Here is a 16,774-nt window from a genome sequence, read left to right as displayed (position 1 = left end):
ATCTGATGTATCAACCCCTTTGATCTGCTGGGCAGTTCCCACAGGCTACAAAGAACCGGAGGCTAAAAAGAACCACAGGCTACAAAGCAAGTACATGCTCGCGAGTATGTATGTACGGTGGCCACAAGTAGTGGTGGTAGTTCGATTGCAGAGGAGTGGCGTGAGCCCGAGGGAGAGATCGGAGCCCCGAAATCCCGGCTCCACCGCAAGTCAGGCAATACTTGCTTGCTTGTGAGACGATGTATGTACATGTACGTACTTCTCTTCGTCTTCTGCTCGCTCGCACTTGCATGGGGGTTTAGCTTCGTGCTCTCCATGGTCGCACCAAGAGCGTGCTTGGTGTATATTCTGCGTCATGACGTCTACAATGTAATATCAGCAGATTGGGGTGATTTCGACCTTTTGAACGCCGCGGGCGTTAGAGTATTTTCTGCGTGAACCTGGAAGTATTAGGTATCAGCCCACTTGGCGTTTTCAGTCGTCTTCGCCGTGGTTCGTGATATGGATAATCACCTACCACATCGGACGGGGGAAAGTCAGACCCCTAGAGATCTGATCTGTCAGATGGCAGATGGGATCGGTCTCTACTAAGTACAGCCTAAAGTATCGTACATGCCGTCTAGCTCATTATTTTTAATATTAAAATACGGGCGACGCCAGTGGAGTAAGGCTGCAAGCAGCGAGCGCCGAGAATGCCTGCGTCCCCAATCATTATTATGTGTGATTGTGCGACACACTGTAGTGGAACCACGGGCGCGCGATGAACAGGAGTTCTCGTAGTGTCGAGGAGTCTTGATTGACAGCTTGTGCTTGGTGGGTGCCGTGTCCTGATGGGCGCCTGCAGATGCTGGGCAAACAGCCCCTTATGCAGGTCCCGGGAAGGGGAGAAGTTTCACTTTGTCGACAGCAAAAAGTGTGAGTGAATAATGTTCGAATCTGCACATGCAACATGCAGCACATCCTCAGGTGGTCGTCCGGGCCGAGGTATGAAGACGGGACGGCGGGCCGCGAGTTGATCAACGACCCTAGTAAAACTAGTTCTGCTCCTACCTCCTAGTTCTAGCATGTTTCGGCTGTTTGTCGAATGAGAAATCCATGTTCGAAGATCAGCAAGGACCACCACCAACACCGACAATGGATGGAGAGCCAGCGAGGCCTGCGAGCTCCCTCGTTGGCCGTTGACATAACTTGCGCGCGCACACGCCTCTCCCACCACCAGCAGCAGGAGGTAGCAAGCAAGCAGCAGCATCGTCGTCCTCGTCGTCGTTGACGACACCACCCCTCACCATTCGATCTCTGGAAGCAGCGGCATGTGCGATACCGTCCGTCTGCCCAGCACCTCACAGTCGGCGAGGTAGCGCGACATGAGCGACGGCAACAATGCTGCAGCAGCGAAGCGGCCGGTGAAGAAAAAGCAGATTGTATGTGGAGGGGAGCGGAGCGGAGTGGAGCGGACACACGACCACCACAGACACAAGTACGACGAGACGACTGACCCAATGCGCGCAGGACTTCATCGTCACCACTAGTGACCCCAACAGTGCCAGCAATGCCGCCAACAAGAAGCGCGTGCGGTCCGTGGCCGCGCTCAAGTCGTGGCCCGAGCGGCGCAAGAAGATCTTCGATCAGCTGGAAAGCAGCGGCAGCAGTGGACAAGGTGCTTTCTTGCTCGACGACCAGCCGGCGGCGCCGTCAAGGAGAAAGCCCAAGAGCCCTCCTCAGCCCTTTCGAATCGTCCAGCAGCAAGAGACGCCGCCCTCAGCAGGTTCTGCCCCTAAGAGAGCCAAGGCACATGGGCCCTTTCGAGCCACGCCTGCCTCGAGCACAGCAGCATATGCTCTGAATCCTGATGCTCAGACGTTTGTGCCGACCACAAGCTCGACAGTCGGCGACTTCTCTGCGCAGCTCGATCATGCCATTGAGCAGAAGTCCATCGGGTCGTCGATAGAGCTGTACCGCAAATTTTCCGCCAACCTGCCGTTGTCTCCAGACGTTCACCACGTCCAAACCACGGGCGCTACATGCCAATGCTCGACTTGTCAACCACAGTGTGGAACAGCTGTGGTGCCTCCACGGCGGAAACGCATGGCAGATGGCTCGGAAAAGCCCATGTCGACCTTCACGGGCGAAATGGCATTGATCACGCCACCAACATCGCCCACAGCAGGTGCATCCTCGCATCAGATGGATCCGTTCAACAACTACCCAGTCGAGTACAAGCCTTGGTACGACAAAATTCTGTACCACATGATGACGGTGTATGCCCCGCGAGGCTGGCCTGCGCTGAAGATCACGGAGCAAGAAGGTGTCAAGTGGGAATGGTTCATGACCCAGACTGCTTTGGCAGAACCGGCTCTATTCTATGTACGTCTCCTATTCGGCTCTGGTGACATGATTAGACTCGGCGCGTTGGGATCGGAAATCATGTACTGGCTACGAGCCGAGGCCATCAAGGCCATTAACACCGCACTGGGAGACTCGAAGAGGAACTGCTCGGATGGCTTGATTCTAGCCGTGGGACGTATTGCTCTCCACGAGCACATGTACGGCGACAAGTTTGCATCAAGTCACATCCATCGACCTGCACAACGCCGGATGATCGATATGCGCGGGGGCATGAAGAAGCTTGGGTTTCCAGATCTGGTAAAGCGCCTCATGCGATGGTCAGACAGGATCATGGCAGTTGGTAGTGGCACTGATCGTCTTCTGGAAGACGATGATGCGATCCCCAACTTCAGCCTGAAGCAAAGCGTCGGCGCTATCGAGGGCTGGGCACCTCAAGAAATGCCCGGAGTGCGGAGCAAAATTCGGATCTCAGACCTAGTGAACGACGAAGATGAATCCTGACTTCTTGCGGTCAGGCTCCCCGTGATTACACCGATGATGATCGAAATGCTGACAGGAGTTTAGGCTGACATATGGGGTCGGGAAACTTTGGCAAAGGCGCATGGCAAGCGGCCATCAGGGTACTCTACTGTTTCGAGTCTTATGTGTGAAGGCATCCAGACACCTGTGGATGCGTCTGGCAATGCAGATACAAGACTAGCAGTACGCCCGAGGCCGAACAGCGTAGAGAGCGAAGAATCAACAGCTGGAACGCCTGGGCCCGCTACGGATGCTCAATCATCAAGCAGCTGAACTTTGACTGCCTTTGCTGCAGGCGTACTTGCTGTGAAGAACGCGTCCCGGGCATCCTCCAGCCGGTAACGATGCGTTACGAGGGGTTTCAGATTGATGAGCCCTTCCGCCACTAGCATAATCGCCTTCGGATATGTTTCCCGATACTGAACTATGATCAGCCGCAAACCCCTCTCAAGGAATAATGTAAAACAACGAACCTGGTACTGGAATCTGATATCGATCTCGCGAAAACTGGCATACATGAAAGGGATCTGCTGGAAGTCCTGCCCGACGCCAATAATAAACACGGTGCCGCCAAACTTGGTCGCCTGAAAGATTATTGTCAGTGTGTGTTTGCAAACACATTCGGGCGTTGCAGGTCATTTACATATATGCCAGAATGTATCGAGCTCTCCACGCCCGTGCACTCGATTACCAACTTGGCTTCTTGGCCGAGTGCCTTTTTGATATTGTCGCCCACGGTCTTGGGATCCTCGCCTTTCTGGACGTGCACGGTTCGCACACGCGGCACTAGTGATCTGGCAAAAGCAAGGCGGCTCTCGTCAATATCCGTGATCACAATTGGTGCAGCACCCGCAGCGTGAGCACTCAGCAGTGCAATGAGTCCGATCGGCCCCGCGCCACATATGGCCAGCTTATCCCCAATCCGCAATCCGGAACGATCAATGCCCGCCAGAGCCACACTAAGAGGCTCCAGCAGAGCGCCCTCCTCAAAGGTCAACGAGTCGGGCAGTCTATGCAGCCAAGCCTCTGGATGGACATGATACCTGCGAAGTGTGCCGTGTATCGGTGGAGACGAGTAGAAGACCTTTGCTGGACAAGCATGATATTGACCAGTTCGGCAAGCCTCACACGAAGGCTTGGAGCATGGAATGCCGCATTCCAAAGCAACTCGATCTCCTGTTGTTCATTCAGGTCAGAAAACCGAATTGACCTTGTCACAACAAACCGAGGTGCACAATGTAACAGACAAGAAAAAAAAGCATACCAACTTTGAAACCGTGCACATTCTCTCCAATCTTCACAATCTCACCTGCAGACTCGTGGCCCAGGCCTTGTGATGCACAGATGACTGAACTGCCAATCCTCCCATGTTTCCAAAAATGCACATCGGAGCCACAGATGCCTATAGTAAAAGTTCGCAAAAAGGTCAGCAATATACATGTGCTGAGATAGCTATAGATGTATGTGTTCATGTTGTATATGTGATGTGATGTGATGTAGTTAACAAACCTGTCGCTCGAACATGAACCAAACACTCCTGGGGACCAGGCTGTGGCATCTCCGCTTCGACAACATCCAACTCATGTTGCGGGTTGGTGTGAATCGCAATATTTTGTGGTTTGCGAAGGAGAATTTCTTCGGCGCTGTTGTGGCTGTTGCTTGTCATGATAAATGGGGTGGGGTGATGGGGTGATGGGTGGGTTGATAGGTGGTCAGGTAAGATGGAAGAAGAGTCTTGAGCCCTATGTTGGATCAATGGATACCTAAGGTGAGGTAAGGTAGACACCTGAGTTACATATAGCTAAGGTAGGTAAGGTAGGTAGCTAAGGTAGAGAGAGCTATAGGTAGCTAGCTCAGCTTGGGTCGGATGGAATTCATGATATAAGGAGCAGGTAGCTAGCTTCATGTATGTAGGTATGTATAGGTGTATGTATGTACCTTGGCCTCAAGTTCCCAAGTTCCCAGAGTACCTACATGTACCTTATCAACGGACATCAAGGAAAAGATGCGGTGTTCATGACAGCATATGCTATGTAGTAATGTATACACTCCGTACAACGTGGTAAGTAGGGTAGATACCTGTAAAGCCATGGGGAGCTCAGGCTCTCCTCTCTCCTCCCCCCTGGATGCTGGACAAATTACCGTTTGGGGTGTAATTCTTTGCTTTTCTGTTGTGAGTATTGATTGACTCTCTCTTTTTTTTTCTTTACTTTATTCTTTAACATCGACTCTGATACTTGATTCCTGATTCCTGATATCTGATACATGTGGGGCTCCTTCTGTCATAAGTACTGTTGTAGATGGTCCTATTTTCGCCCGGCTTGAGACAACCATTTCATTCCACCCCAAGCACATCAATCATTCCACGTTTCCAACCATTCGTCATCATTCGTTCTTCCGATTGACGATCTCATCATCATCATCATTTGCGCCCATCTCATCCCAGCAGCCCAGCTCGCTACTCATCATGATGAAACTCAAGGCTCGTAACTCTTCTTCGCCTCTCGAAAGCTCTCCATCTTCTCTTCATGTGCAGCACGGCTCTCTTCCCTGAGCAGCTCCTCTTCCGCCATGTCGTCCAACTCCGCATCCGAGATTCTTCTCGGCCGACGGTGCTTCCTCCTCGAGCCCGTCCTGCGCGAACCACGTTGCTCGGGATTGTAGTACGAAGACGAGTGTCTCTTCAACTCGGCAGGAGCGGGACGACGTCGAGGAGCAGCATCATCTAGTGATCTTCTTCGATCGTGGTCGGAAGAATGTCGAGAGGATTCGGACGCGTACGAACTGGAAGAATGTCGTTTTTCTTCCCTGGACTTTTTTTGTTTCCTGTAAGCCTCTTCGTCCTTGATGGTGGCATTGCCGAGATGATGGCAGAGTTTTTCTCCAATTTGCGTATCCAGAGCTTTGGTTAAGCCTGTGGCGAAGAGCCCGGCGAAAGCGGCATCGATTGGCATTTTCTTTCTTTCTCTCTTTTTTTTTACAAAGATTGACCTAGGCCTGGGGAGGATGGGAGGTTGTATATCTGTTCAAGATGCGCTATCTCTGACGCGTTCTGTCCTGGCTACAGAATGTCAGAGGTGGAGAAAGGTCGAAGTGGAGTGGATCTTGACGTCCTTTGATGTGTGGTCTTGTAAGCGACCGAAAATGGTCCAGCTCTGACGTACCCCAAAGATATTGACTAAGGTTGTGGGTCTATACAGATACCAAAGTGTGGGGCGAGGCCTTCTGCTTTTGATTGTTGTCGAACGGTGGCTGGAGCGTTGGATCGATGATTCGCGAGACTTTTATAGTTCGACTCTACGCTTTGACTCTCCAACGGTCGCAACGTCACTTGAGGCAATGGAGTCGTTTGCCCATCATCCGCCCGCCACCTCTTGTGTCCAGCGGTGTGCAATCATCGGTCATCCAGTAAGGGAAGGTTTATGCAGCATTCCGCATACGGCGCCAGCAAGGCGTGGGGTCCCGTTCACATCCTGTGGCTGCAACGATTGGATCACGCATAGGGGCGTGGTTGCAATCAGCGTAGCGCGACGATCGAAAGTGCATTTCCGTATTGCAGTCCAATTGGCGATTTGGCGTATCGTGTGTTGTCGTATGATCCTGGTAGAAAACATGATCCACGCACGTCACTTCGCAGTCGGGTCCTCTCCTAAGAACCGGCCATCGCATGGCTCCTCGCGTACATGTAGGCGGTATTTCCATTCCGGAACCAACTCCACGTGGTTCCTATAGGGAGGGAGGGAGGCAGGGCAATGCTGTCACAAACGGGAACGTATTTCGGTCATGGTGATTGGGCATTCCGAGCGGGCGGGAGCTGACCACCACCAAACTGTAACGCGGGTGTGCTCGCCACGATAATTACTGGCTGCTGTAACATCTGCCAGCGTGCTGTCTTGATCACAGGTCTCCGTCTTCTCACCACGAAAATCCGGCGTGTGGGCCGACTTTGAAGATCGAAGCGCCATTCTTTGCTCAATCGAGGAAAACATGCCGATAGAGGACTTTCAGTCTATATAGGGAGTCAGAATTCAAGGAGAGAGAGGGAGAGGGAGAGAGAGAAAGAGCGATTGGGCAAGCAAAGATCGTCCGCGTGTTGCCTATATGTCAGTCCCGAGATTACCTCAATCGCGCATGTGCTAGTGCTGATGTATGAATCCCATGGATGTAGGGCGGCCACGAATTTCAACCACTCTGCTTGGTTTGGTCGGTATCTCTGGTGCGATTTGAGCTGACTCGCTTCACTCACCACATCAGACCGATTGCGCATCGACCTGCTAGAGAAAAGCCTACAGCTTTCGCACAGCCCGATCACGTTGTCCTGCTTTCTCCTTGGCAGCTACTGTTCGATTAGCAATCCTGCATGCAGAATCCGACTTTTCTTTGGCTGGACTGAGATGTGCCGACTGCTGTATCCGTACAACCTCTTTCCATGCATCAGTGCCTTCGTGGCGGCGCAATGCTGTTATCCATAATGTACAGTCCTCTATGCCGCCCATCATACTTCGTACCCGTGCTCTTCTTGCACCTAGTTGCCCTCCAGTCTCGACACCACCCCAGCCATGGCCTCATCTGTGTAAATTTGGAATCCCTTCTCCTTCGTCACACTCGCAAGCTGCACGTTCTTGGCGTCCAGCTTCTCCTCCATGACCTGCTTCAACGTCTTCAGTACTAGCTCTTCGGCTTCCGGGAGCGTGAGTGACTTGTGGAACTCGTTCTGGAGCTCGGCTTGGGCACCTTCCGATCCTGAACCGATGGCTTTCGCGTCGTAGCGATAGAACGTGCCCGATGGCTCGGCGTGGTAGCTGTGAACTCTGTCAACATTTCCTCCTTCCATGGTACACATGATGCCACAGCGCTTACAGCGAAGGCCCGTTCTCATCATAACCAGCAATCAAGAGCGCCACACCGAACGGCCGGCTCATGATGCTCTCCTCGCCCTCAGCGCCCTCTCCGAACCGCAATGCCAGATCGCAAATGGCCTGCGTACAGCTCTCGACGCTCAATCGCTCGTTGTAGTGGAACTCGTGGCTCTGAGACGTGACTCGTGCGTGCTCCACCATACTCCTCGCATCTGCTTGTAGACCAGACATGGCGCATCCGATGTGGCGGTCGATCTCGACAATCTTCTCGACCGAGCTCGTTTCCAGGAGGGACGAGGTAATGCGTTTCTCGACACCAAGAATGACGCCAGCGGAAGTGGAAATGCCGATTGCTGTGCTGCCGAGCTTGATGGCTTCAAGGGAGTATTCGACTTGGAACAGACGACCTTCGGGCGAGAATGTGCTGTGGCGGTGTCAGTGCTCATGAGCTCCAGTCGTTCATGTAGCAGGTGCATACTTGATGCCACGATCTATACCATGATTAGCGACATGTCCCAGCCATGACCTCGAGCCTTGCGTTCCATACCATATTCTGACCGCGCGATGAACATGTTGGCGGTCTTGGTGAGAGCGAGATGGTTTGAGATTCGGTGATTGGGCTGTAGCCGGCGAGGTAGTGGTGTAGTTCCAGTTAGGTTGTGCGGTGACAGAGATGGGTGCAGGTACTCGTGGTGATTCGATGTGTTTGGAGTGATGCGTATGCTTGAAGCTGCCTGCCTTGCCCTGAGAGCTTCCGTAGTAGACGAGACGAGCTAGTCTCGACTAGTGCAGGCAGGGGCCAAGAAACCTCGTCTCGAGATGAATCCGACGCGCGACTCACGCGCCTCGTCTCCTCTGCCAAACACCACCCCCCGCTCCACCCCCGCCGTCTACCCTCGCTGTCTACCCTCCCTCCCTCTTCCGCGTTGAACGCGAGCCGACAGAGGACGCTGAGAAGTCACGAACGATGCTGGCAACGGGCGATGGCCTCACAACCGCCCACACGAGCGAGCATCTCTGATCGACGGGCTGCCTCGCAACGACAACAACGAAGTCGACCCGCCAGCGCCCTTCTGCCCTCGCCCCTCGATGAGTCGCGGTCTGGCGCAGACTCCAAGAGCGCGGTCCATCACCGGAAGACGTCAACCACCACCGAGACTAAGCGCACCACCGAGGCTCGTCACACCATTATCAGGCGCACGATCAGTCCAATTAAGCGCGACAATGGCCCTGCACGGAAAAGCAGCGAGGCAGAGCGGCCGGTGTCGAAGTTCAGCGTGAGGAAACAGTCGGATGAGGCGGGTATGTGACTTGTGCGTGCGCGCCAGCCTTGAGGATGAGGAGCCACGAGCTGATGTCGATCAGTCACACCATGGAGCCCTCACGCGACCCTGCTTCCCTCCTCGTCTGCACCTCTGGCTTCACGAATATCAGTGCCTCCCGAAGCGAAGCGCGCACCAGCCGGGTTGCAGCCGCCTCCTTTGCGGAGTCTATCACTAGATGCTCAAGAAAGGGCAATTGTAGATGACCTGTTGTTTGTGCTCATGGGATTTGAAGGCCAATACATCCGCTATGTCGAACAGTATAACCCACTGGACGAGAAACTCAAGCTTGCCGGACCACAGTTCCAGATACAATCCGGGCTTGACCCCAGCTTACGAGATCTCGCGTACGGCATGCTCAAAACGGCAACGCACTACTGCGCTGTGGAAGCATTTGTCGATGTGCAAAGTCGAGAAGAGATGGGCGCAGTCAACCACGCCCTATGTGCTGCCATGAGAAAATTACTCAAAGACTACATGATCTTGATTGCCCAGCTCGAGCACCAGATGCTCACTAACGATACCTTCACATTACATCAGTTCAGTCTGCACACTAAGCCTACAGCGCACATGATGCTACAGCTATATGGTGTTGCTCATGAGATTCTCAAGGAGAACAGTATGCTTGACAGTGAGGATGACTCAGACGACTCAGACGACTTTGAGAACATCTTGGAATCGCTGAAAGAGGGCAAGGACGTTCAATTGCCAGGGAAGAAGATTTGCAAAGGCGGATCTGTATTGAGACTCCTCACTAGGCGACTGGCTTCGATGGCCGGCGATCCACCGGCTCGAGAACTCCTCACGACATTGCTACGGGAATCCAGCCGACCGTACATGGCGATGCTGAATGAGTGGCTTCACCATGGTAATGTTCGAGACCACCACCAGGAGTTCTTGATTAAGGAACAAAAGTCCATCCGGCGAGAGGGTCTGGAACAGGACTATACTGATGAGTACTGGGAGAAGCGGTACACAATACGGCAAGAGCTCGTGCCGCCCCAGCTAGAATCGCTCAAGGACAAAGTTTTGCTTGCTGGCAAGTACCTGAACGTTGTTCGAGAATGTGGTGGCATTGAAAATGTAACCAGGAATCTGGGTGCGAATGACGAGCTACCCCATACCTTCGAGGACCCTCGGTTCGCGGAGAATGTTTCTGGAGCCTATGCGTTCGCGAATCAGAGCTTGATGAAGCTCCTCATCACGACACATGGACTGCCGTCGCGACTCCGAAGTTTGAAACACTACTTTTTCCTCGATCGAAGCGACTTTTTCTCGTATTTCCTCGAACTCACACATCTGGAGCTTAGGAAGCCCGCTAAGAGCGTGAACATTGGCAAGCTACAGACTCTTCTCGAAACAGTGCTTAGACAGCCGGGGTCTGTGGCAGCCGAGGACCCCTACAAGGAGGATGTCACCGTTGTAATGAACGATGTCGGATTGACCGGCTGGCTGATGCGAGTGGTCAACGTACAGGGTATGGACGCCGACGCAACTTCGCTTTCAACGTACACGCCGGCCGTGACGAATGAAAAAGAAGAGAAGGAGATATCTGGCTATGAAGCGCTCACCTTCGACTACGGGGTCCCTTTCCCGCTCTCTCTGGTGGTGAGTCGAGTCACGTTGACGCGATACCAACTCCTTTTCCGCTACCTCCTCAGTCTACGGCATCTCGAGACTCTTCTCACCAGCTCCTGGACTGAGCATACGAAAGTCAAGTCTTGGTACCACAAATCCAAGTCTGATCCCGCGGTGGCGAGGAAGATTGAGAATTGGAAGCGTCGTGCATGGTGTCTGCGCAGTCGGATGCTGTGTTTCGTGCAACAGCTGCTGTACTTTTGCACCAGTGAAGTCATTGAGCCCAATTGGCTGGCGTTCATGTCACGGCTTTCGGGTGCGGAAACGGATGACGAGGCGCGGGAAGTCGAAGCTGGGGCCAATGTGAAGAGGACAGTGGACGAGTTGATGCAGGATCATATTGATATGCTGGCGACGTGTTTGAAAGAGTGCATGTTGACGAACTCAAAGTTGTTACGGGTGAGCCTCTTACCCCCTGTGTTTTTCATGCAAATGATGCCGATGCTGACCGTAGTGGTGCAGATCAACTCGAAAGTCATGTCAACGTGCACACTGTTTGCAAACTACACAGCTTCATTATCTCGCTACCTCGCAGGTGCGGATCCCGATCTCGCGTCACCAAACTCGTCCACTTCTTCCAAGAACGCGTACGACCCTGCCAAACTCGACAAGCTGTTTTCGATATTGCAACAGTACGAGGATCACTTTAGTCGACACCTTAAGATTTTGCTGGACGCGCTCAACTATCTGGCAGCAACGGAGACGGTGGTATTTCTCGGGCTCTGTGCTCGGCTTTCCATGGCCAACGAAGGTGGTCCAGGAGGTGGTCCAGGTCCGGGAGCTTATGGCTAGGGAGCCGCATCCATCTGAGACTTGCTGACTACATCAGCCTTGCACATTCTGAGTTTAGCGATGGTGTTGGAGGAGGTGGAGGAGGAGACGGAGGAGGTGGAGGAGCAGGAGGACCGGGCTGAATGCATGGTGGAGCATAGCCAGCATAGAATGCAAGTACTGATTACTTGCTTAAACGAAGTCATGAATGCATCCCGTTCAGTTTTAGATGTGTTCCCTCTCGACTTGTTCTTCGTGAAGCATGTCAGAATCATCGTCCCCTCAATCTCGGATCACTCGGCCTGGCACTCTCCCTTTCACTTGGACTCTGCGCTAGAGGACTATTCAAAGTCCCACTACCACTTCTATTCGCCAGACGAGGATCTACCCTCCCTGGAGTAAATGTGGCAGAACCCGTCCGACTCGTCGTATATCCAGTAGTAGTAGCAGTAGTAGTAGAACCCGACCTCCATGATGGGTCTATAGCAGCAACAAGACCGCCGCCACCACCTGTACTACTCACCCTTCTCGGACTACTATTACTGATCATAGTAGACTCTCTTCTTCCACCTCCAACGCCTCCAACTCCACCACCTCCCATACTTCTACTCAAAGCATCCGTATAAAATTTCCTCGCAGGAAGTGCATGAGCATCATACCGCGCGATTTGCGCCAGAGTTTCTCTCGCGAGGCGAATTTCCATGGGAGGAATCTTCTGTGGAACTCCCTGGGACATTTTTTCTTCTTGTTCTTTTTCTCTTTCCTTTTCTGCGGAAGTGATGTGAGGGCTCACACCGATGGGAGCTGGATTTTTGTTATTGTAGTAGCAAGGGTCGCCCATGGATTCGTGGTAGGGTGCGTGGAGGTTTGATAGGAAGAGTTCTATGCCGTCTGGTGGCGATATGGGAGAGAGGTCCATGTTGTCTTCATCATCGACTTCTTTATTTTGCTCCAGGGCCTGGTGTTCTTCTTCGAGTCTGAGCTTCGCTGCTTCAATGATGCTCAGACGGGCAGTCTGGTGATGTTTGTCGAGATTGGCGATTATGGTCTTGATACGTTGTTCCTTGTCTGCTGGTCTTGGGATGTCCTTGAGGCTTGGGATGGGAAATGTGATGTGAGGAATCAGGTCTCGTTTGGCTTCTTTGGTATTCGCCATTGTGATGGTGGTGAGTTCCGATTGCAGTGGAGGAAGAAGAGCATATCGCAAAATGCCGGCTGTTTGATGATTGTTTGTGAAGGTGTTCGAGAAACTGCTACTCATGCGAGGAAGTTGCGGCCCTGGGCCCGAGTTATCCACGATGTTCCACAGATGCGCGCTTACATACACAATTTATGAACGTGGGCGTACTTGTATACACAACATGCACATATTCTCCTAAATCGCGTCTAATGTAAGGTAGGTATGTATAATGTAGGTAGCTAAGGGGGGAGTGTGATATCAATTCACTCTGTTGTGTTTGTTTGTAGGAGCACGTAATCCATCACGCGGTAGCACCCTGTAGAAACAATATCCCTCCTCGCTAATGGGACCTCTGGTATCATCACAGCTTATGCCTCTTCTCGCCGCTTGCAATCTTCCGAAACTCTTGTTGGGGCACTCCCTTCATGAAAACCTCCAAACCCGAAAATATCTCTTTGACTCCCATAGAGTCGTACAAGTCCCTTTCAGGCGCCTTCATCAGAGATTTGATGCGAAGTAACGAATCCGGAACCAGGTGAGGTCCCAGTCGATCATTCACTTCCTCTAATACGCGCTTCAAAAAAGTTTCCGACTCCTCCGGCTCTGTTTCGAACGTTCTGTTGACGAAGCCGCATTGCACCAACTCGGCGCAGCTAATGCGCTTGGACATCAAGAGTGCCTCGGGGCCTCTTGCTGGACCCAGCCTGGCCAACATTGCTTTCGAGGAGAGGCCTTCAGCGACAAGACCCAGTGAGCTAAATGGACAAAGCAGATATGCATGTGGCGCGGCATACACAAAGTCGCACATGCCAATGAGAGCAGCAGCAATGCCCACGACGGGACCATTGAGAGCAGCGACCAGAATCTTGCGGTGTGAATAAAAGGCCTGCGTAATATTCATATTATATGCCGCAAATGACTGCAGGTGTCTTTTGTACTGCTCATCCGCGGGTCCCACGTCTCTTCCAGCGGCAGCTACATCGGCGCCACTGTACAAATTTTCAGCGACAGATTTGGCAGCATTTGCCCCCTCCCCATAAGGAACACCTACGCGCTGAAGAATCGCCCTGTACCGGCCAAGACGGTGACAAAGGTGTCTGATCTAGCATCGACATGCCTCAATAGCTGGGAAAGGTGGAAGAATTGATCCTGTGCGAGGGCGCCGAGCTTCTTCGGTCGGTTGATTCTGATGATGGCTACCGTGCCTTGGATCTCGAGAACCACCTCATCGATTGGCTTGGGCGCCTTGTCCATCGTGATGGGAAGTCGAAATTCGGTAAGGAGTATATAAAAGACTTTTATCAGAAATGTATGACTTGCCTCAGCTATGTTGTTGCGGGTATTTTTTATGATGATATTATCAAACCTCGCGCGAGATTCGCGTGTCTCGTGAGGAGAGAAGGGTCGTCAGGAGAAGTAGCCGAGGTGAAGATGTCGACGTCGCGTGTATAACGACATCCTTGCAGGTAGACTTGACTGTTTTCAGTAACAACTTTTGCTTATAAATGCCTGGACGAGTTGACTGTTATAAAGGCTCTGCATACGACTTGAAGAGTACCTACAACCGATGTAGCTTGAGTATATACACCTCGTTGTATCAGAAACTCATCAATATACACTTATACAGCTCGTAATCTTCAACCAAAAATCACTAATCGGGCAACTCCCAACACGCCGATTCTCCGACTCCGACTAAGCAAACGGGTGAACTCGTACTCATAAAACCTTCTTCTCAACGCCAAACCAACAACAGTTACTCGTGTTGTGAAGACTACCGCCAAGTCGCTTCAAATATGACCAACAAGAACATTCTTATCTTCGGAGCCACGGGACTCATCGGAACACACATCACCAACGCCATCCTCACCAACAAACATCACTTCGGCACCATCGCAATCTTCACCTCCCGAAACACACTCACCGACAAACCCGACCACATCTCCCATCTCCAACATCAAGGCGTCAAAATCCTCTCGGGCGACATTACCTCCGACACCGACATCACCGCAGCGTACAATAGCCATGATGATGATGGCGGCTTCGACACCATCATTTCCGCCCTGGGAAGACCCGTCATTGACACACAAGAAAAACTCATCAGACTCGCCGCTGTTCATCCTACTGTGAAATATTTTTTTCCTAGTGAATTCGGTACTGATGTGGAATATGACGAGACTTCTGCGCATGAGATACCGCATCAGCGCAAGTTGCGTGTTCGTGCGCTGTTGAGGGAGATAACATCTACATCTACATTATCAACAACATCAAAAACGGGCAATAATGATGATTACAATAATCATCTAGAGTATACATATATCGTCACAGGACCATACGCAGATGCCGATCGATCATTATATCTCAGTGCACAACCGCCCGAGAAGGAAGCTTGGGGTACATTTGATGTACATCGCAAACGAGCAGTATTGCTAGGTGATGGAAATGGCAAAATCTCCTTGACGACAATGCGTGATGTGGGGAAATTTGTTGTTGCTGCTCTCTTACAACAACAAAAGCAACAGCAACAGCATTCGGATGGTAATGCTAATGGTGGTAATGTAACAAAAAATCGAGCATTACGAGTAAATTCCTTCACGACGACGCCGCATGAGCTTCTGGCAGAATTTGAGAGGCAGACGGGAGGAGAGAAATGGCAAGTGGGATATACGAGTGTGGAAGAATTGGAGCGGTTGGAAAGGGAGAATCCGGTAGTGACTTTACGGCGCATTTGGACGTCGGGGAAGACGTTGTATGCGAAAGGAGATAATGATGAGTTGTTGAATGGTGCAGAGGAGGATGATGATGATGATGATGATGATGGCTTCTTCTGCTTGGATAATGTCGAAAGTGCGGTTGCGCAGGCGATTGATGTTCAGCGGAAATTGATCGCGGCGGGAATTTTATATGATTGAATGCTTTTGTTATTGTTTGTCATGACAAGCTTCTTCCTGTAAGTTTTTCATTTTCTTACTGCTTGCTACTATTCCATCCATCCATCTCACGCATCGAATCCAAACATTGCCTTTGCCCGACTCTTCTCCAACCGAGCCAATGCAAGACCCGTATAGACACCCTCTCCCTCAAACAAATTCTCCGGTTTCCCGCCTTCCAACCCATATCGGTATATACTCCCTCCCAGATCCGAAACATAGATATGTTTATTCACCTCATCAACCTTGAGACCAATCGCCTCATGCAAATGCTCTCCCAACACCTGATAATCCCGATTTTCCGTCGAAGACGAGAAATCACCCGAAATATCCGCCTTGTTCAACGTATTCCCCTTGGGTTCCGCGCCTCGATCCGTCCAATACAGCGTCTGCGTCTCGGGATTAATTTCCAGATCAATCGGCTCGGGAAGGTTGCGGAATAATGTCTCAATATCATCTCGCGTGTCGGCATTTTTTCCCGGAGGCATGGTAATGTTGGCGCGATAGATGAAGCCTTTGCCGCCCTTGCTCGTACCCTTTTGCGTCCAGTAGAATTTGCCGCGTTTCTGATCCACGCAGATGCCGACGCAATGGCGGGTTTTGTCGGAGACGTGCTCCGGGTTGTTGTAGTCTCCGCGACGAATTAGGACTTCTTTTTCGCTGCCGTCGAGATTGGAGCGATGGACGCGCATGCCCTCGCGGTCGCAGACGTAGAATTTGTGGTTGATCACGTCCACGCTGCACTGTTTCGGCGTGTGGATTTCTCCTGGAGCGTAGACGTCTCGAATGTTTTTCCCGTCGAGATCCGAGCATTGGATGTGGCCATCGTTTTTGTTGGGGATTCCCATTTGTGTCCAGATGAGGTGTCCATCGCCTTCGGATATGACTTCGATACCATCCGGTCTCTCTTGATGCTCAATCAATGTCTGCAATCCACCCTTGACGACGGATCCGACTGCCACACGACCGGATACGTCCAGCTTGTCGTCGTCTTTGGCATCTTTGACATCGAGCACGTAGAGCACAGTGACCTTGTCTGCTGAAGGCATGGTAATAGAGCTTGGCGTGAGGATTGTTTGGAAGGCGGACAGGAATATTGTTTTCTAAAGATGTTTTAATTGTCTCTGTGGACTCTTTTTTTTTTCTGAGATGTCACCTTTTGGGGACTATTAAAGCAATGCCAGACCAGTGTACCCATTTAAACGCGTCAAC

The 16,774-nt window shown here is 51.7% G+C and overlaps 9 protein-coding genes across 9 annotated transcripts; 3 read left to right on the top strand and 6 right to left on the bottom strand.

The window, feature by feature from the left end:
* The first annotated feature begins 1,215 nt into the window (after window positions 1-1,215).
* On the top strand, window positions 1,216-4,438 carry SEPMUDRAFT_147333 (uncharacterized protein). Its single transcript, XM_016904233.1, has 4 exons — window positions 1,216-1,421; window positions 1,510-2,856; window positions 2,911-4,041; window positions 4,130-4,438. The coding sequence occupies exons 1-2, from the start codon at window positions 1,365-1,367 to the stop codon at window positions 2,845-2,847; spliced, it is 1,395 nt and encodes a 464-aa protein (XP_016763568.1). The 5' UTR covers window positions 1,216-1,364; the 3' UTR covers window positions 2,848-2,856; window positions 2,911-4,041; window positions 4,130-4,438.
* On the bottom strand, window positions 1,216-4,531 carry SEPMUDRAFT_161625 (GroES-like protein; the record flags this gene model as incomplete). Its single annotated transcript, XM_016907947.1, has 6 exons — window positions 1,216-1,421; window positions 1,510-3,284; window positions 3,339-3,449; window positions 3,509-4,041; window positions 4,130-4,267; window positions 4,375-4,531. The coding sequence occupies 5 exons, from the start codon at window positions 4,529-4,531 to the stop codon at window positions 3,120-3,122; spliced, it is 1,104 nt and encodes a 367-aa protein (XP_016763567.1). The 3' UTR covers window positions 1,216-1,421; window positions 1,510-3,119.
* Window positions 4,532-4,898: 367 nt separating this feature from the next.
* SEPMUDRAFT_147326 (uncharacterized protein) lies at window positions 4,899-6,106 on the bottom strand. The gene has a single exon (XM_016904232.1). The coding sequence runs from the start codon at window positions 5,817-5,819 to the stop codon at window positions 5,343-5,345; it is 477 nt and encodes a 158-aa protein (XP_016763566.1). The 5' UTR covers window positions 5,820-6,106; the 3' UTR covers window positions 4,899-5,342.
* Window positions 6,107-6,955: 849 nt separating this feature from the next.
* On the bottom strand, window positions 6,956-8,388 carry SEPMUDRAFT_147325 (20S proteasome alpha subunit E). Its single transcript, XM_016904231.1, has 4 exons — window positions 8,272-8,388; window positions 8,203-8,215; window positions 7,726-8,148; window positions 6,956-7,667 (listed from the first exon to the last, which is right to left on the bottom strand). The coding sequence occupies exons 1-4, from the start codon at window positions 8,294-8,296 to the stop codon at window positions 7,391-7,393; spliced, it is 738 nt and encodes a 245-aa protein (XP_016763565.1). The 5' UTR covers window positions 8,297-8,388; the 3' UTR covers window positions 6,956-7,390.
* A 274-nt stretch (window positions 8,389-8,662) lies between these two features.
* On the top strand, window positions 8,663-12,285 carry SEPMUDRAFT_147324 (Spc97_Spc98-domain-containing protein). Its single transcript, XM_016904230.1, has 3 exons — window positions 8,663-9,026; window positions 9,090-11,083; window positions 11,147-12,285. The coding sequence occupies exons 1-3, from the start codon at window positions 8,708-8,710 to the stop codon at window positions 11,474-11,476; spliced, it is 2,643 nt and encodes an 880-aa protein (XP_016763564.1). The 5' UTR covers window positions 8,663-8,707; the 3' UTR covers window positions 11,477-12,285.
* On the bottom strand, window positions 11,727-12,611 carry SEPMUDRAFT_114540 (uncharacterized protein; the record flags this gene model as incomplete). Its single annotated transcript, XM_016901096.1, has 1 exon — window positions 11,727-12,611. One exon carries the CDS (start codon window positions 12,609-12,611, stop codon window positions 11,727-11,729), a length of 885 nt encoding a protein of 294 aa, XP_016763563.1.
* Window positions 12,612-12,839: 228 nt separating this feature from the next.
* On the bottom strand, window positions 12,840-13,889 carry SEPMUDRAFT_131128 (peroxisomal d3,d2-enoyl-CoA isomerase; the record flags this gene model as incomplete). Its single annotated transcript, XM_016902397.1, has 2 exons — window positions 12,840-13,624; window positions 13,687-13,889. The coding sequence occupies 2 exons, from the start codon at window positions 13,887-13,889 to the stop codon at window positions 12,997-12,999; spliced, it is 831 nt and encodes a 276-aa protein (XP_016763562.1). The 3' UTR covers window positions 12,840-12,996.
* A 542-nt stretch (window positions 13,890-14,431) lies between these two features.
* Window positions 14,432-15,436, top strand: SEPMUDRAFT_29762 (NAD(P)-binding protein; the record flags this gene model as incomplete). The annotated part of the gene is made up of 1 exon (XM_016908458.1): window positions 14,432-15,436. A coding segment is annotated over one exon (1,005 nt), but the record flags the coding sequence as incomplete, so codon positions are not given.
* A 141-nt stretch (window positions 15,437-15,577) lies between these two features.
* Window positions 15,578-16,723, bottom strand: SEPMUDRAFT_147323 (YWTD domain-containing protein). Its single transcript, XM_016904229.1, has one exon. The coding sequence runs from the start codon at window positions 16,609-16,611 to the stop codon at window positions 15,631-15,633; it is 981 nt and encodes a 326-aa protein (XP_016763560.1). The 5' UTR covers window positions 16,612-16,723; the 3' UTR covers window positions 15,578-15,630.
* Between the last annotated feature and the right edge of the window lie 51 nt (window positions 16,724-16,774).

The sequence above is a fragment of the Sphaerulina musiva genome, assembly GCF_000320565.1.
Source record: "Sphaerulina musiva SO2202 unplaced genomic scaffold SEPMUscaffold_2, whole genome shotgun sequence".
NCBI classification, from domain to species: Eukaryota; Fungi; Ascomycota; class Dothideomycetes; order Mycosphaerellales; family Mycosphaerellaceae; genus Sphaerulina; species Sphaerulina musiva.
Note: the sequence above shows the minus strand (reverse complement) of the source record. Positions and strands in the feature narration are given on the sequence as shown.